Here is a 20,524-nt window from a genome sequence, read left to right on the forward strand (position 1 = left end):
CTTTCAATGGCATTACAATCACTGAATCCCCCACTATTAATATCCTGGGATTACCTTTGAACTGGATGAGCCATACACATGCTGTGGCTACAGGATCAAGTGAGAGGCAGTGCTGAATAATTTACCTGTTAACTCCTCAAAGACTGTGCACCATCTTCAACATGTAAATTGGGAGTGTGATGGAGTGCCTTGGTTATTACAGCTGCAACAACACTCAAGAAGCTCAAGAGCATGAAAAAGCCTGCTTGAATGTCTGCATAACCACCATTTCAAGTATTTATTTACTACACAGCCAATGCACAGTGATAGCAGTGTGTATCATGCACATGATCAACATTGGAGACTTGCCCCTTGAATCCTTCAACAACATCCTTCCAACTTGTGACTAGTGACAACCTAGAAGGACAGATGCTTGGGAGCACTATCATTCAAAAATTCCCTTCCAAGTCACACACCTTTCTGATGTGAAACTGTTGCTGAATTAAAATACTGGAACACCAACCCTATCAGACCAGTGGGTATACCTACAGCACATAGACAACACTTGTACAAGAATAAGATAGTAGGAACTGCCAATGCTGTTGTGTGAGATAACAAGGTGTAGAACTGGAGGAACACAGCAGGCCAAACAGCATCAGAGGAGCAGGAAAGCTGATGTTTCAGGTTGGGAAGGGTCATGTCAAAGGCTATTAGGAATAGGAATTAAATGCTGGCCTAGCAAGTAACGCCCATGTTATCCTATGAATTATTTTTTAAAATTAGTTTGTGGAACTTGCTAATCCATATGGTAACCTTTATGATCATTAGCCTGATTTCTTAACCGACACAATGTGTTATGCTAAACATTAGCATATGATTCTTGACTATTGATCCAGCAATCATAAACTTAAATCCTAACTTCAATAAATCTGATAAGTTGTGGGCTGATAACAGACAATGATAAAACTACTAATTTTCTATAAAATATCACTTGCTTGCTAATGTCCTTCAGGAATCTAACCTGGCCTAGATTTAAATCATTCTTCCCTCAGATGGAATAAGTTGGAAGGGTCATCTGGTCAGCACCTGCTCATATTTCTCATCTTGTTATGTGTTATAGGATCAAACCTGTATCAAATAATTTGGAGGTTCATTAACACGTTTTGCAGCATTACCATTTAAATATCAGAAAACAATGATTTTCAGCTTGTTTATATTCATTCCCATAATGATATTCCACCTTTGGCTGATTTTCTAGGGAAGATGAGCATTGTCAGTGCCGAGTCCACGGATTCCAGTCAGGAAAGGGACCAAAAGAAAGCAGGAGGTAGGTGCATGATTTGGCTTTGTATCTAGAATTATATTCTACTGTACTACAGCATAGCCCCAATAAATCTATAAACCTATATATCCAGTTTGAATATGAATGTCAAGTACTGTGCTTCCTGAGTTGTTACTGATGTTGACTGTAATACCAGTTCGTCAAGAATGTCCTTAAGAGTTGCTTCTCTGACCATATGCTTTATCATCCTTACTTAAACAACATCTTATTCTCACACCAAAGTTAAGCACCTAACTGAGTCTCTACATTAAAACAGTGGTGTCAAAACAATTAAACATTGTTATTACCTACTTCCATTGTGTCATTAAGGTGGAATATGCATCAGAAAAGAAGTGCAGCAAATATATGTTTTATTCGATTAACTACAGAGTATCAAATTGGCATTATTTTTCATATTTGTTAACATTCTTTTTAAAACAAATAATACAAACTTAAAAACTACAATTATGTTCCATTCACTGAAACTATAACATCATTACCTGTAATTATATGTATCTTATTGCTAATAAGCAGTGTAATGCAAATGAACTATTTAAATGCAGGATCGTTTTGGTACATTTATCACCCATTCGGGATGTTGAAGTCTGACACAAATGCCACATCAGCATTTTGTGCTTGGATTTTCACTCTCAAGGAATCATGTAGACATGGTTCTGTGAAGCACAGAAAGCTGTCTATTCTCCACAATGAGACCTAAGACATTCAAATCAAGTTTTAATTAACCACCTTCCAAGTCCAATGGGAAGGTTCTGTTTAAAGAAAGCAATAATTTGGATGGCAGGTGTCAGGTAAGTTGTTCAGATCCCGTTCGTGAGGGTATTGTAACCCGGAGAGAGGAACAAAAGAAGCTCAAAGTTCCTCTAGGCCTGCAAATAAAAATGAATAAAATTATAAATGTTTCTGAGATTGTTGGCACTCTAGATCCATCTCGCATCGCCCACATTCAGTTAAAATTGGAGTGCTGCCTCACTCCTTTAAATAGGGGTTCCATTCACCTGTTCAAAGGAATAAATTTAAATTACAATCCGTTAGGATTCCAGAAAGAAAATCATTGTGGCAGTTTTAGCTGCCAATCAGTGGGTAGAAATACAATCAGCCATTTGGGCTTGAGTGTAAGGCAGGACAGTTGAGTTTTTTCCAACCGATTATTTTGAAACTGCAGGTTTTAGACAAGTCATTGTGCTTGACAATGAAAATGAACATAGATGTAAAACAAGTACTGTCTGTCAGTTTTTTTAAAGCTTCATTTCTGCTCGTCTCAGACTGAACATTCAAATTTTGGCTGTTGGATTATGAAGGCAATATCAGCAATGATTATTGATGAACTGTTGATAATTAATCTTTTTGATAATGAAGGGATAATTATCAAACAGCAATGAATACTTTGATGTGCCCTCCAACAGATGGTGCTGAAAATACTCAACAGGTACAGCAATAGAGAGCGACACCGTTCAATGATCAGCAATTTAGTCAGGAGAGGGGAAAACTGGGATTGAGCAGCCTACATCATTCAGAGCCATACCTACTAAAACCTGTTACCCAGCCTGTTAGCTGATGAAGGGCTAGACTGTAATTTTTATGGTGATAACACTGGATCTATCCCGCAGCTGGAATAATCCAAGTAAGGAGAAAACAGCGACACTTGGAAAGCTAGCTATCACTATCTTATTCAGTCAGAAACATATTTGAAATGGTATTTCTCTTATTTCACAGCACTTGTGCATTGCTGGTAAGGTCCGCGTATGTAACCTGATCCTAATTGTCTTGAAACAGTTGAGGTGACCTACTGCTATAATCCATCTGGTGTCATTATACCCACAAATGCTGTTGGAAAGCGAGTTTCAGGCTTTTGGCCCAGGGACAGTAAATGAGCATCAACTATAGGTTCAAGATAGGCTGGTGTATGGCTTGGAATAGATTTGCTAAAAGTGAATCTTCCATCTGCCAGCTGAAGTTGTCCTTCTAAGAGGTAGAGAATTTGTGCATTTAGAAAGTAATGTTGTCAGACGAGCAGTCATGATGAGCTGCTGCAGTGCATCTTGTGTATGGTACACACAGCTGACATTGTATGTTAGTGTCGTAGGGTGCAAGTGTCTCAAGGTGGTAGATGGGGGGTCCATACATTCAAGATTTTGATGGTGAAGGGTTCAGCAATGGTAATATAATTGAATATCAGGGGGGACAAGGTTAGATTCTGTCGTGCTGGAGGTGGGACAAGGCTAGCATTCACAAATGCCATGTCACAGACTTGTTCACCTGTGCAAAGTGCGCACACATGCAGAGTGAGCCACTGAATTTGGGTACAGGAACCATACCTAAGTAGCAGTGGGTTATTTTACCTGCAATATTATACTGTTTTGGATATTAGCTCCAATTTCTCATCTCTCCTTTTTTGAGGTGGATGTGGAACCTTTCCTGGAGTAAACAAACAAACTGATTTGGTATTTTGCCTTACTGTAACATGGTAAACTATTTGCAGCTTCACCAGACCCATGAAAACTTCTGGAGGTTTTAACTTGAACTTCCTCTGGTTTGTTCTGGTTCTTTAGCATCTCCAACTTCTGGAGAAGTTTCAAATCCAAGCAAGCTGTCCATATCAGTGGTGAACACTCCTGATTTTATATAACAGAATCTCAATAATTACCCTGCCATTACATTGAGGTGTAGCATCAACTGTGCCTTCACTTTCAAGTGAAGTACAAGACTATATCATTGAAGCTGGGGAAAATCAAGTTTCAACCACCATTCTGTCAAAAAATAATTTTACTCCTACTCCAGCATTTAATTTGAAGCCTGTTCTCTAGCTATGATCATGATGCTTGGACATTGGTCAATCTCATTTTAAGTTTTTGAATGGGTTTGGAAATTTTCCCTGCAAGATACCATCGCACTCTGCATTGATGTTTGAGCAAACATGATACCTGTGAGACATTTACGATATTAACCTGGAGCAATGCAGTGACTGCGACCTCAGCCCTTCTGTTCAGATTTGGTGTAGGTACGCTCAAAGTTCTTGTCTCTCTGTGCTTAGCTGCCATCCAATAGAAACTTGCTGCGAAGCTGAGAGTAGCCGTGTAGATCTTCCCCACATCAATGAGAGCTTCCTTTTGAAATGCCTGTTATGAGTCAAAGGCTTTAATGAATCTCCGTAAATATAGCAGTTTCCTCATCAATCCCTTGCCTTCTTATAATATTGTTGGTACAGCAGCTGATTGATTGTATTTAGGATCACACTGATGTGATCCTTGTTGGATTTCTGAGTGAGTCTGGAGGTGGCAGTGTACTGATGGAATTGACAACACCAGTTTCTAACAAGTGTGATTGAAGCCTAAGGGCTCAGATGGAGGCAAGACTATTATCAGCATTTTGTACACTTAGACTTTTGCTGTTGCAGGACTCTGATAGTGGTGATTTGCTGTGATTACTGCTGCATTTATATCTGAGTGCATTGTATTGGGTTGATGGCTTTTCTCTTGCTTGCCTTTATCAGCATCAGTTGAGATCCCTCTTAAATGAATCATAGACTGCACAGTAAGAGTGTCACTATCTATAAATTTCATGACTGGGTTCTGATTATTATGAGAGATGATATGTCATGATTATAATGAGGTCAGCCAGATAGACCTCACAAACTATGAGTTCCCCGATTAATTCGGTCCAATCAGGGAGCCCTGGCTGACAGATAGGAACAGGAATGTCAGATATCCTGTTCAGTCTAAGAGCTGGCTCTGAGGGAGCTGGATCCGAGTCTATGACATTCCCTGTGTGAATAAAGGGAGATTTGGTGATGGGATATTGGCCCCTGTGGAGTTACTCCAGAATGAATGACCAACAAGCACATGAAAACTGCTAAAAATATTAACTATTTATACTATTTACTGAGACATTATTGAAATGGCCCTACTCCCATATGAACTGCCAAACCTAATGATGCAGTCTAGCCATAAGTATGCAGCTTTTCTAGCTATTACTCCATAGCTATGAAACCAACATGTTACATATACTTGAAGTTCAACGGAGAAGACTCAGCACTACTGGCTAGAGAAACAATTACTCTTAAAATTAACTTTTTCTTTCACTCAGTAAATTCCCAAAGTCATACTCCAATTATAGATGAGCTCAGTGATAGTTGTGTTCTTTGTACTTTCTTATATGCTTTTGACTTGGAATAATAAGGTGAGAGGAGAGTCCTTCACTGAGGCTCAGTCAGAAATCTGGAGCTCCCCTTCTCACAGCACTCTGGCTGGAATTGGACCACACAGAATGCCAAAAGACAGTTTACCTCCATTTTATAGAGTCATAGAGTTTTGAAATAGGCCCTTCAGCCCAACCAGTCCATGCTGACCATGTTGCTAAACTAAACTAGTCCCACCTGCCTCCACTTGGCCCATATCCCTCCAAATCTTTCTTATTCATGAACTTATTCAAACATCTTTTAAATGTTGTAACTGTGCCTTTCATCCACCACTTCCTCTGGAAGGTCATTCCACACACGAATCACTCTCTGTGTCAGCAAGTTGCCCCTCATGTTCTTTTTAAAACTTTCTCCTCTCACTTAAAAATATGCCCTCAGCTTTGAACTCCCCAATCCTAGGAAAAGACCCTTGTGATTCACCTTAACTGTGCTCCTCATCATTTCATTAACCTCAATAAGGCCATCCCTTGACATCCTATGCTTCAGTGAAAAATGTCCCAGCCTTTCCAGTCTGTTTTTTATACCTGAAACACTCCATTCTCAGCAACATGCTGGTAAATCTTTTCTGAATCTTCTCCAGTTTATTAATATCCTTCCTATAACAGGGCGACCAGAAATGCACACAGTACTCCAGAAAAGGCCTCACCAACATCCTGTACAACCCCAACATGATGCTCCTAGCTCCTATACTGAGCAATGAAGGCAAGTTGCTAAATGTCTTCTTAACCACCCTGTCTACATGTGATGCAAGCATCGAAGAATTATGTATCTGAACCCCTGTGCCTCTCTGTTCTAAAGCACTACCCAGGACCCTACTATTAACTAACTGTTCCTGTCCTGTCCTTATTTATATTACCAAAATGCAATACCTCCTATTTACCCAAATTAAACTCTATCTGTCACACTTCAGCTCATTGACCAAACTGATGAAAATCTGTTTAGTTATCACTGGACAAAATCCTTTGGCCATTGCCAGAAATTCTCATATCAAAGGAGAAAATGAAGAAGCTTTATCATATCCTGAAGTTATAATGGGGTTCTAAATAATTGCAACATTCTAGCCATCCCTGCCCCAGCCACTGTTCGGTGAGTAAAATCTAGTTGACACTCTGACAAATGAGATATTTTTCCTGGTAGTGACATGTTTATGAAGAATGAAAAAGGCATCATGTAGACTCTGCTTGTTAGCTTGCCTGAAGTAAAGATGTTGGGATAAATTTTCATCCCAAGGCAGGCTTGGAGACAGAAGTTGCAACTATTTTACGTTACCAGAAAACAGAAATGTGCTGGCATGTTCCTGCTGCTGGCTTATTTTCAGGGAGAATGCTTCTGGAAGTGTCACAACTATTCACCCACCAATGACAAGACCTGCTTTGCCCAGTGTGACAGAGGAAAACTACCTGGTAGTGCAATGAGAAGAGGATCTTAAACAAGACATAGTTTTTTGTCTTCTAGTAATCAGGTACATGTTATTAAGACTGTGAGGGAGACCTCAAGGCTAGGTCTCACTCCTTCAAGATCCAAAGCTACTCCCTTACCAGACGAGCCCATGTGACATCATCATATTGTGTAGTGGCAATTGCACTCCTTAGTGTTGATGCTTTGACACCCTTACACACAGATACAATAACATGGGATTTCCAGATTGTGAATGATCTTGGATGCACCTGAAATCTCAAGATAGGATAATGGCAGCCTCAGCAGCAGGTCAGGGCTAGGCAAGGAACAAGAGATGATTTCTGAAATCCAGCACAGAATTGATACCCTGGGCTGCAAGGACCACAAGTGTGCCTGCATTACCGCTGTGCATTGATGGACTGGAAGCTTTGAACCTGGTATACTTTGTAAGATTTTGATGTTTTCAGAGGGAGCCTCCATCACGAGATGCCTTTGCATTCTCCTACCTGCAACTAAAAGGCCCACCTTTCCTGTAGGGCAGCTGGACACACAGAATCTTATGTACACCCTCTGGACCTTTGAGTTGTGGAACTCAGCCACCACATTTAATTGGATCATGTTCTCAGAGGCCAACTCTTCACAACTATCCTTTGCAATCAAGGTGCAAACATTTCTGAATTTCATGCCAGAAAAGAATGGATAAATTATCAGTTGGGAAAATAGGAAATGTGTGACCTGGCAATGCTCATTATTCAGACATTCTAGAAACAATGAAGTGATTCCTTGGATAAGTTTGAGGATGGGAACAAGCAACAGGCAGGTGGAACTAGTTTAGTTTGGGTTTATGTTCAGTATGGACTGGTTGGACCAAAGGGCCTGTTTCCATGCTGTATGACTGCATGAGTCTGCAACAGTAGCTTGCAGTTGGCTAAGAAAACAGAAAAGGTATATTCCTATCCCCTCAAATAGGTGTGAAGACTGTTCAAGGCTTGGTGGGGACTTACTGTCCTGTTGGCCTAGTGGTTGGGTTGTTTAGCTCATCTGCCAAGATGCTCGCAATGTTAGACATCATATCCACTGACATGCTTTGACAACAGTTAGGAGATGAATTTGTCATGTGTAAAACACCCTATTTTTGTCTACATTACTTTAGGGATTAGTTAGTTTTTGAAAGTCTTTTACTTTTACAATTTCATTGCAATATCCACAATCCTTTTTTTTCTACTGTTTTGCACTTCTGTCATCAGGATCAGACTGATATTTTATTTTAGATTTTTATCTCCTGTCCTCAGCTTCCTCATTATCCAAGGATTGTTAAACATGGTTTATACTTCCAAAGCTACCTCAATTAGCATGGGGATTGCACCAACCCTGTTGACATTATTGTGCACTGTGATCTAGCCAATGAACATAACCATGCCCATAATTGAATAATGTGTTGGGTATGTATTGGGAGCACATGTTATGAGGAATTTTTTAATGGATTACTTTAGGAGTGGTATCTTCATGAAACCAAACCGCATTCTGTTAGTAGATGGAAAGATAGTTGTAACATATGGCAAATCACTGCAAGCTCTATTCTCCTAGAACTATGACCTCTAACGTTTTCCATCTCTTGAATCATTATTTTCAATGCCTCATGATGTCATGTATTTTGGACATTTGGAGACATATCTACTTCAAACATCTTCAGCTGAGCCTCTGTAATAAAGTTTCTATTTTTCCAGCAGGAGGTTTCCCGTTACAAATACTGCATCAGGATAAATTATTTAGAAACTATGATTGATGTGAGTTTGCTCGCTGAGCTGGAAGGTTAGTTTTCAGACGTTTTGTCACCATTCTAGGTAACATCATCAGTGAGCCTCCGACGAAGCGCTGGTGTTATGTCCGCTTTCTATTTATCTGGCTAGGTTTCCTTGGGTTGGTGATGTCATTTCCTGTTCTTTTTCTCAGAGGATGGTAGATTGGCTCCAAATCAATGTGTTTGTTGATGGAATTCCGGTTGGAATGCCATGCTTCTAGGAATTCTCGTGCATGTCTCTGTTTGGCTTGTCCTAGGATGGATGTGTCGTCCCAATCAAAGTGGTGTCCTCCCTCATCTGTATGTAAGGATACGAGTGATAGTGGGTCATGTCGTTTTGTGGCTAGTTCATGTATCCTGGTGGCTAGCTTTCTGCCCGTTTGTCCAATGTAGTGTTTGTCACAGTTCTTGCAAGGTATTTTGTAGATGACGTTCATTTTATTAGTTGTCTGTATAGGGTCTTTTAAGTTCATTAGCTGCTGTTTTAGTGTGTTGGTGGGTTTGTGGGCTACCCTGATGCCAAGGGGCAGTGCAGTGTGTGGTGGCTCGTTGGAAACTGCAGGAGCGACCATCCCAACACCCACAAACGAAGCTGCATTAGAACATTATTCCAACGAGCCACCACACACTGCAGCACAGGGGAACTACGCAGAGCAGAGGAAAATCGTCGATACAGCGTATTCAAAAAGCATGGGTACCCTAGGAACACAGTCCGCCAATTTCTCAGCAATAAACCCAAACAAACAGACAAAACGGGCTCAGAAACCATAACCACTCTCCCCTACATCAAAGACATTTCAGAAATGACTGCCAGAATACTCGGACCCCTTGGCATCAGGGTAGCCCACAAACCCACCAACACATTAAAACAGCAGCTAATGAACTTAAAAGACCCTATACAGACAACAAGCAAAATGAACGTCATCTACAAAATACCTTGCAAGAACTGTGACAAACACTACATTGGACAAACAGGCAGAAAGCTAGCCACCAGGATACATGAACATCAACTAGCCACAAAACGACATGACCCACTATCAATCGTATCCTTAGATACGGATGAGGAAGGACACCACTTTGATTGGGACAACACACCCATCCTAGGACAAGCCAAACAGAGACATGCACGATAATTTCTAGAAGCATGGCTTTCCAACTGGAACTCCATCAACAAACACATTGATTTGGAGCCAATCTACCATCCCCTGAGAAAAAGAACAGGAAATGACATCACCAACCCAAGGAAACCTAGCCAGATAAATAGAAAGCGGGACATAACACCAGCGCTTCGTCGGAGGCTCACTGATGATGTTACCTAGAATGGTGATGAAACGTCTGAAAACTAACCTTCCAGCTCAGTGAGCAAACTCACATCCAGAACCTCAACCTGAGCTACAAATCTTCTCAAAACTCGCAAACTATGATTGAATTTGATAAGGAAAGCATTGCAAAACTTTTCATGTCACATGTCACACTAGTTCAAGGACACTACAGAACAATTTGAAAATGAATGATGAGCACCTGCTTGAATCTCATGTAACACATTATTCTATGCATCTACTAATGCTTATCATTGAAAATCTAATAAGCTGTGAATAATCCACATAGCTCTCTTAACATCACATGTGAATGAGTAAATTTTGAACAACTGAGTTCTCATATTTTTCTCATGTTTGGTTCAGTGGAGTTATCAGTAAAGAATTTGCACTTGGTCACACCTTTCTTGACCTCAGGATTTCCAAATCTGCTTTGCGGGTGATGATGTATGTTTGAAGTACAGTCTCTGTTATAATCATACAGCCAATTTGTGGACAGCAAGATCCCACAAGCAGTGATACGTCAAATGGTTGAATTATCTGTTTCAGAGACACTAGTTAAAGTATTGACATTTGTTAGAGCACAAGGAGAACATTTCTGCTCTTGTTCAAATTGGGCCTTTGCAAAACAGAAAATAGGACTTTGATTCAATATCTCATTTGCAATAAACAAAAACAAAAATTACTGGAGAAACTCAGCAGGTCAAGCAGCATCAGTGGAGAGAAAAACAGAGTTAATGTTTTGAGTTCAGTGACACTTGGATTAACTGTGTGTCTCTCTCCACTGATGCTGCCTGATCCGCTGAGTTTCTCCAGAAATTTTTGTCTGTGCTTGCATCAGTTGTTCAGCATCTGCAGTGCTTTGTTTTATCTCATTTACAATAGTTTATGTCATGTTCAGTCAATTAACTAAGGTTCATTTGGTTAGAAAATATTAACAACTATAGACTGAGTCCTAGCTATGAGTAAAATCCGTGGTTTGATCCTATACCAGGTATTGGCGTCGGTTGTGGTTTAGTTGTAGCCTGCTCGCCTATGAGTCAGAAGTTAACAGACTGTGTAAATTGTGCTTATACTCTCTGTACTTTAGAAGAATGAGAGGAGATCTCATTGAAACATACAAGCTGTAGGGGCCTGGAGGAGTGGGCAGAGAGGTCGGCAGGTAGATTGTTGCCTTAGACATTTGAGGAAGACGTGGAACAAACTGGAAATGAGAACTAGAGATCTACAGCACAGAAAAAGGTCTTTGAGCCCATCATGTCCACACTGCTCAAAAATCTATCTAACTATTCTAATCCCATTCCAGCACTTGGCCCATTACCTTCTATGAGAGTTAGCTATAATTGCATCAAATTATTGTAGCACATTTGAGAGGCTAGCTGTTCTACTCCTACTGCTTCTTATTTCTTCATTGCCTTTTGCTTGCTTATATTATGCCACTCCTCCGTACAACCCACTTTTAAAAGTGAGTTTTTTCCCTGAAGCAAACCAGGTACTACAGCCACATCAGCATTTCTGAAGACGGGTCTCGACCCGAAACGCCAGCCTTCCTGCTCCTCTGATGCTGCTTGGCCTGCTGTGTTCATCCAGCTCTACACCTTGTTATCTCACTTTTAAAAGTATGTTTTAAATTATCCTCTTCAAATCCGTCCCCTTTTGCTTGTGATCAATTTTCCAAATTTTTCTTTTATTAAAGGTGCGAAATGAATGAAAAACAGTAATATAAAAATTCAGGGCTTTATTCTGTCTGAACAAAACAGATTCTAAAACAGTGAAGCACAACAGTTTAAAGTTAAGAAAGAATGTAAATCATTATTAGAATATTTCCAAATATTTGAAGGATTGAGAACAGACTCTACAGAAACAAAATTAACTTAGAGTAACGGTAAGTTTCTTTAGAGAGTTTTATGATCACTTCCAGAGTTTGTAATTGAAAAAGAAACTATATCAGAATTAAAAAGGATAGGTGGATAAAGGAAATGAGATTGCAAATAATTAGGAACAGAGATAGTAGATGTCATTAAACGATTTGATTGTGTGGAAATTACATGTCAATATGCTCTTCTTGAATGATTTCTTTAAATGGAGGTTCATTAACATGCCTTTGGTCATTCAATTTTAGAGAGAAAGCAGATATATAAAAGATTTAATCATTTAAAATATATAATGCGAGGAGTCATTCTGCTTCCATTATGTAAAGTGATATTAAAATGCTAAGCTGAAAACAGAATCTGACTGTAATTATATTTATATATTATTAATCCTCAGCAATAAAAGGATATTACAGCAACTTAGGCAACCCAAGTGAATCAGCTTAATAAGATATAACGTACATAAAAAACATAGCAAATATCAAATCATAAAGTATAGCATGAAGAGTATGGTTTTATTCTGAGTTCACGTAGCACATATTCTGGACTTGATGAGAACATAGATTGGAATATCAGGATAGGGTATTAGTGTTCCCAATTTATCAATGTTACATTCCTGTTTGAAAGATTAGAGGAAACTCTGCACAAATCCTAGTGTGAAAGTGATTATTGAACTCATCCCTACTCCACTGTACTGGCTGCTCACCTTTTCACACATTTTACATTGTCCCATCACTTCATCAGCCTTCTTCTGTAACTTGACGACCCAATGTACTTTCTGAAGAAGGGTCTAGGCCCAAATTGTCAGCTTTTCTGCTCCTCTGATGCTGCTTGGCCTGCTGTGTTCATCCAGCTGTATACCTTGTTATCTCAGATTCTCCAGCATCTGCAGTTCCTACTATCTCTGAAACACCATATTGATCTGAATGCTTTGCAATATCGTTATAATCAAGGTGGTAAGAGTACACTTTAGTCCATAGGTCACAAAGTTAAATATTTTACCCTTTTATCAATTTGGCCAATTATATAGTTCATCTATATTAGGTTTATTATCAAAAGACCATCAACCAGGTTACTTTAATAAACACCAAAATTATTGCATTTTTTGTACAAATAATGGCACTGATGTAAAGCCAATTAGTACAGTTTGAAATATTAAAGTATAAATATCTTCCTGACACACACGCACATGTGCACACACACACACGCACACATACTCTCACACACACGTGCACACATGCACACACACTCTCTCTCTCGCACACGCACACACGCACACACACTCTCTCTCTCACACATGCGCACACACACACGTGCACACACACTCTCTCACACACGCACACACTCACACACTGTCACACACACACTCGCACACGCACACACGCGTTAATTCTTGACGGTAAAAGTAACAAGGTGTGGGATTTTCCGATGGCTGCCAGCCTGGAATTCTGGCATGTTTGGTCAAGTCACTAGACATACACAGTTGTCTCTGGGATCTTTGGAGATTCAGCCATGCAGGAATTGTTAGGATTAACTCCCTCCAAAGCTGCCCGCAAGAATAACCTGATCATTCCAGGTATTCCAGGTACCACACTGGAGTTTTTTTCAGAAACGGGAGAGCACAGTTGGGAAGCTTCTTTCTTTCAACAGGCTGGACACCAACTCTAACTCAATCCAAAGTACTGTTCAAACAGAAACTAGCATTCAGGCAGGCATTGAACTCAGACAGGTGACTTCCAGCAGTTAGTTAAAACCATGTGGTTTCCGAGAAATGCTTTGTCAAACAATGTTTCAGTGTCCACAGTAACTTTTCAGTGACCCTGTAGTGATTGGAACCAACTGGATCTTGTTGACAATGAGACCCTTGATTGGGTTTGTTAACCAATCAGAATAGATATAATGTGAACTGCAGATGCTGGAGAATCCGAGATAACGAAGTGTGGAGCTGGATGAACGCAGCAGGCCAAGCAGCATCTCAGGAGCACAAAATAGCCCTGGCTGACCAGTATAGACAGGAGACTTAGAATTTTCTCAGTTCAGGTGACTGACTCCGAGCTGGTTGGCCGTAGACAGTGTGCTCTGCACATGTAAATAAAGGGTGACTGGGTGACAGGATACTGGCCTCTGTGCAGTGATTTCAGACCCTATAAGAAAATAATTGAATTATCTACAGAATTTGAAATTAATTCATTTTTCCACAATCCTGCAAACTCAAGTCCTCAAAATAAAGTATGGAAGCCTTCATAACTGAGTGCAACCTCACCTTCAGTGAGCTGATGCCTGCACGAACCTTATCACCTGCCTGATTGCAGACCTCTCATGTCCACTGTCTCATCACACTCAGATTAGGGGTAATTCAAAGTCAACAACAGCTGACTGTGTCACTGCTTCTATGCAATCCTTTACTTAATGTGCAATATTAGTATTTGAGCTGGTGGCTCTGAATTTGAAATGAATTGACGGTGCTGTACATTCCTCACTACTGTCATCTTGTTGTTCCTGCATCACTTCATCAGACTGCACTTGGCTGTCTGAAAGCAGGGAGACAAGAGTGAGATGGTGGTGTGGGGATGCAGGTTGAACAAAGAAATACTTCAGAAGGATGTGTGAAATGAAGGAGTTGTGTGTAAGATCTGGTGTGAAGTACCATTATCATTGTTAATGGTTCAGCACCTCCATGTGTGGTGGCTTACCAACAAGTGTCACAATAATGGCATGTAACATTACTTCCATGACAATGAGGATAAGAATAGTCACCCCCTCCAGGTGGCTTCTGCTGCCTTGAGCTATGCTATATGTATTCTTCAAGAGAGAGTGCAATGTGTCCCTGAGTGTTGCGCAGTCAGTATGACCCCTGGAGCTATTATGGTCAAATCACTAGCAGACTGTGTGAGTTGAAAAGCAACTGTGAGTGTTTTCAGCACTACGAAATGTGTGAAGGTGCAGTGAAGCATTTTAATGTCAAGCATGAATCATGATTAATAATGAATAAAAGAATGACGAAAGTAAGATTAGGGCCAATCAAGGATAGTAGTGGTAAGTTTTGTGTGGAGTCAGATGAGATAGGGGAAGCGCTAAATGAATATTTTTCAATAGTATTCACTCTACAAAACGACAATGTTGTCGAGGAGAATACTGAGATACAGGATACTAGACTAGGTGGGATTGAGGTTCACAAGGAAGAGGTATTAGAAATCCGACAGAGGGTGAAGATAGATAAGTCCCCTGGGCCAGATGGGATTTATCCTAGGATTCTCTGTGAAGCCAGAGAGGAGATTGCCGAGCCTTTGGCATTGATCTTTAACTCGTCATTGTTTAGAGGAATAGTGCCAGATGACTGGAGGATAGCAAGTATGGTTCCCCTGTTCAAGAAGGGGAGTAGAGACAACCCTGGTAATTATAGACCAGTGAGCCTTACTTCAGTTGTTGGTAAAGTGTTGGAAAAGGTTATAAGAGATAGGATTTATAATCATCTAGAAAAGAATAAATTGATTAGGGATAGTCAGCACGGCTTTGTGAAGGGAAGGCCATGTCTCACAAAACTTATTGAGTTCTTTGAGAAGGTGATCAAACAAGTAGATGAGAGTAAACTGGTTGATGTGATATATGGATTTCAGCAAGGCATTCGATAAGGTTCCCCACAATAGGCTATTGTACAAAATGCGGAGGAATGGAATTGTGGGAGATATAGCAGTTTGGATCGGAAATTGGCTTGCTGAAAGAAGAGAGGGTGTTAGTTGATGGGAAATGTTCATCCTGGAGACCAGTTACTAGTGGTGTACTGCAAGGGTCGGTGTTGGGTCCACTGCTGTTTGTCATTTTTATAAATGACCTGGATGAGGGCGTAAAAGGATAGGTTAGTAAATTTGCAGATGACACTAAGGTCGGTGGAGTTGTGGATAGTGACGAAGGATGCTGTAGGTTGCAGAGAGACAGAGATAAGCTGCAGAACTGGGCTGAGAGGTGGCAAATGGAGTTTAATGCAGACAAGTGTGAGGTGATGCACTTTGGTAGGAGTAACCAGAAGGCAAAGTACAGGGCTAATGGTAAGATTCTTAGCAGTGTAGATGAGCAGAGAGATCTCGGTGTCCATGTACACAGATCCTTGAAAGTTGCCACCCAGGTTGACAGGGCTGTTAAGAAGGCATACAATGTTTTAGCTTTTATTAATAGAGGGATTGAGTTCCAGAACCAAGAGGTTATGCTGCAGCTGTACAAAACTCTGGTGCGGCTGAACTTGGAGTATTGTGTACAGTTCTGGTCACCGCATTATAAGAAGGATGTGGAAGCTTTGGAAAGGGTGCAGAGGAAATTTACTAGGATGTTGCTTGGTATGGAGGGAAGGTCTTACGAGCAAAGGCTGAGGGACTTGAGGCTGTTTTCATTAGCAAGAAGAAGGTTGAGAGGTGACTTAATTGAAACATATAAAATAATCAGAGGGTTAGATAGGGTGGATAGGGAGAGCCTTTTTCCTAGGATGGTGACGGCGAGCACGAGGGGGCATAGCTTTTAATTGAGGGGTGCAAGATATAGGACAGATGTCAGAGGTAGTTTCTTTATTCAGAGAGTAGTAAGGGAATGGAACGCTTTGCCTACAATGGTAGTAGATTCGCCAACTTTGGGTACATTTAAGGCGTCATCGGACAAGCATATGGACGTACATGGAATAGTGTAGGTTAGATGGGCTTGAGATCGGTATGACAGGTCGGCACAACATCGAGGGCTGAAGGGCCTGTACAGTGCTGTAATGTTCTATGTTCTATGATTGATGGACAGTGTTGGTAGATGACTGATGGAGGTGTAGCAAATTGAGCAGTTTCTGAGGCAAGGGATCTATCTGGTGGGAAAAGGCATTTGAAGAAGTATTCACTGATCTTGACTCATGAGATCATTGAATTCTTTGCAGCACAGTATCTAATTCTTTACAACTTGCCTCCTGGTATTGACTTTCAATGCCACCTGCTCCCATTGTCTCATAAAAGAAAAATATCGATGCTGAAAATCTGAAACAGACACAGAAAGTACTGGAGAAACTCAGCAGCTCTGATAACTTCATTTGAGGGAGAAACAGTTAATTGTTTAAGTCCAATGTGATTCTTCTTCAGCATCCCGATTGGAAAAAAAAGTAATACTGGACTAAAACGTTAACTCTGCGTGCTACAATCACCTCAATCAGTAGGCAATAGAAAGTTGGCATTCCACCTGCATCACACTGAAGAGACGTAAGGTAATTACATTATGAGAAGCTCTTGTAATGCAGTGTTCGCATTCCTACCTTTCAGCGAGGAGACCTGGGTTCTAGCTCCAGCTATTCCAGGGGTGTGTAATAACATCTGTGAACAGATTGATTAGAAATTATCTCAATTGTGCATTGATCCCTGAGCCTGTTACCAGAGGTCATCAAGTGTAACTCCCTCCCCTCTTTCTCCAACTGTAGCACTTTAATTAATAAAAACTATTATTCCTTTTATTTTCTCTTCCCTTTCCTTCCTAAATATTTTGTACCCGTGATTATTAAGCACCCAAACAGCTCTTTGAAAAGAGAAACATCCCATTGGTTTTTGCCTTACTGTCTGCATTCATTGGAGGTAAGACATTTGGAGTTGACTGGAAGACACTGTCAGATGTCTGCAACTGCATATTCTTATCTGTTCTTTCTTTCATCACAGATGCTGCCTTATATGTACTGTATTTACAGAATTTTTAAATTTCTATTTCAGATGTTAAGCATTTGCAGTTTGTGTGCTTGTTTTATAACGTTTAGTGAATCGTGTTATTTCAGGACAAGTCAAGGTGTTATGTTTTTCCGGTAATCATAATTACATTTTAATCAAGAAATTTCCGAGGTTTTTGTGCCCTTTTCTTCGCCAAGATAATGAACTTGTGGAATGCTTTGCTGCAGCGGGCTGTTGAGGCTGGATGATTAAGTGTGTACACGGCTGAGATAGATGGACAGGGTCACAGGAACAGGGGAGAAAATTGAAGCTGAGGATTAATCATATCTATCTTGATGTCATTGTACAGTGGATTGGCCTCAACAGAGCAAATAGCTCACTTCGCTTCCTACACCTTATGATCTATTTGTAGTGTGGCTTATTAGTTATTTTACCTGAGGTTCAAAACATGATGAGTCACCACAAATTTCAGTAAATCTTTTGGACTCGTGTTTTCTTTGCGTCCCCTTACGCACATAGATACTAGTTTAATTTGTTTTTTAAGTCAGTTTTTACTGTTATACTTCGAAGTAGATTATAATTGTAAAATCATGTGATGATCTCAGCTGTGGCCTGGGGTTAAGAGAAGACCATAAGACACAGGAGTGGAAGTAAGGCCATTCGGCCCATCAAGTCCACTCCGCTATTTAAATCACGGCTGATGGGTATTTCAACTCCACTTCCCTGCACTCTCCCCGTAGCCCTTGATTCCTTCTGAGATCAAGAATTTGTCGATCTCTGCCTTGAAGGCATCCAACATCCCGGCCTCCACTGCACTCGTGGCAATGAATTCCACAAGCCCACCACTCTCTGGCTGAAGAAATGTCGTCTCATTTCCGTTTTAAATTTACCCCCTCTAATTTTAAGGCTGTGCCCACGGGTCCTAGTCTCCCCACCTAACGGAAACAACTTCCTAGCGTCCACCCCTTCTAGACCATACATTATCTTGTAAGTTTCTATTAGATCTCCCCTCAACCTTCTAAACTCTAATGAATACAATCCCAGGATCCTTAGCCGTTCATCATACGTTAAACCTACCATTCCAGGGATCATCTGTGTGAATCTCCGCTGGACACGCTCCAGGGCTAGTATGTCCTTCCTGAAGTGTGGGGCCCAAAATTGGACACAGTATTCTAAATGGGGCCTAACTAGAGCTTTTATAAAGCCTCAGAAGCACATCGCTGCTTTTATATTCTAACCGTCTTAAGATAAACGACATTACATTCACTTTCTTAATTACGGACTCTACCTGCAAGTTAACCTTTAGAGAACCCTGGACAAACACTCCCAGATCCCTTTGTATTTCTGCTTTACGAATTTTCTCACCATTTAGAAAATAGTCCATGCCTGTATTCTTTTTTCAAAGTGCAAAACCTCACATTTACTCACATTGAATTTCATCAGCCATTTCCTGGACCACTTTCCTAAAATGTCTAAATCTTTCTGCAGCTTCCCCACCTCTTCAGTACTACCTCCCTGTCTGCCTATCTTCGTATCATCGGCAAACTTCGCCAGAATGCCCCCAGTCCCTTCATCCAGATCATTAATATATAAGGTGAACAGCTGTGGCCCCAACACTGAACCCTGCAGGACACCACTCGTCACCAGTTGCCATTCCAAAAAAGAGCCTTTTATCCCAATTCTCTGCCTTCTGTCAGACAGCCAATCCTCAATCCAAGCCAGTAGCTCACCTCCAACACAATGGGCCCTCACCTTGCTCAGCAGCCTCCCGTGAGGCACTGTATCAAAGGCCTTTTGGACATCTAGATAGAAAATGTCTACTGGGTTTCCCTGGTCTAACATACTTGATGTTTTATGAGTTCGCAGGAAGCTGTGTAAATTAAATGTTTCTAATATGTACATAAAATATTAAATCAAAAATACAGAAAATAACATGCTGAAAGGTGCTCTGGGGAAAATGTAATGTTATTGTTTGGTGTGTGGAATGCGCTGCCAGCAGTGGTAGTGGAGTCAGATACTTTAGAGACTTTTAAATGACTCTTGGATAGGCACATGGAGCATAGTAAAATGGAGGGTATGCAGGGTAGATTGATCTTAGTAAGATTAGATAGGCACAACATTGTGGGCCAAAGGGCCTGTACTGTGCTGTACTGTACTGTTCCAAGTTCTATGTTCTATATTCTATGATATTATAAAAATGATTCAGGTTATCAATCTGAACCTTGAGATGTGTATTTGTAATAGGCACCAGCCATTGTTCTTTTCTAAATAACTCGGAGAAATGGTTGCTTTGTTAAAACACGATATAATATATGTCATATGTAGAGAACTGGGAAGGATGGGAGCTTCTCACTCCTGCATCAAGGCTGCTTCAGCAGACAAGGCAGGCTCCCAGTGAGATTCCTTCATATTGGGGGGAGGGGATTGAATCAGTGTAAATGTTAGAAGACATATCAAGAGTTTTTTTAGGAACTGATTCTTTTCAGAAAACTAAAAACAATGCAGATTTTAATGTGTAATGTCTGGCACAGATAGAGAGGAAACTGTTGCAAGGCATACTGCTGTTTCTTGTAGGGCACCATCATCTTTTATAAGTTCATAGAAACAGAAGTGAGCAATGTAGCCAATCAACCCTGTTTTATCAGTCAAGGAGATCATGACTGATGTTGGCCAGTGTCCGATCCACCATTTCTCCATACCCCTAATGTCATTTTGAAACAAAAATCTATTAATCACACGTCTAAAACTAACAGTTGATTCAGTACTAGTTGCTGTTTGGAGAAGATGGCTCCAAATTCTTCTGCCGTTTGTCAGATGTTTCCTAATTTATCTCTCGAAAAACCTTTTGTTTTCAGGCCAGGATCCCTCCTGCCAGAATCCTCAACCAGCAAAAATAATTTTTCTTTGTCTGTGCGCTCTGTTCTTCTGAACATGTTGACAAAATGGA

The 20,524-nt window shown here is 40.5% G+C and overlaps 1 protein-coding gene across 4 annotated transcripts in view; it reads left to right on the forward strand.

Moving 5' to 3' along the window:
- Nucleotides 1-20,524, forward strand: part of LOC125451703 (dual specificity calcium/calmodulin-dependent 3',5'-cyclic nucleotide phosphodiesterase 1A-like) — a 793,424-nt gene that overhangs the window by 733,649 nt on the left and 39,251 nt on the right. For all 4 annotated transcript variants that reach the window (XM_059645774.1, XM_059645776.1, XM_059645775.1 and 1 more), the window contains one exon: nt 1,238-1,306. In XM_059645774.1, coding sequence (XP_059501757.1) covers nt 1,238-1,306 — 69 coding nt within the window. The remainder of the gene's footprint in view (nt 1-1,237; nt 1,307-20,524) is intronic.

Source organism: Stegostoma tigrinum, chromosome 5, assembly GCF_030684315.1.
Source record: "Stegostoma tigrinum isolate sSteTig4 chromosome 5, sSteTig4.hap1, whole genome shotgun sequence".
Taxonomy (NCBI): Eukaryota; Metazoa; Chordata; class Chondrichthyes; order Orectolobiformes; family Stegostomatidae; genus Stegostoma; species Stegostoma tigrinum.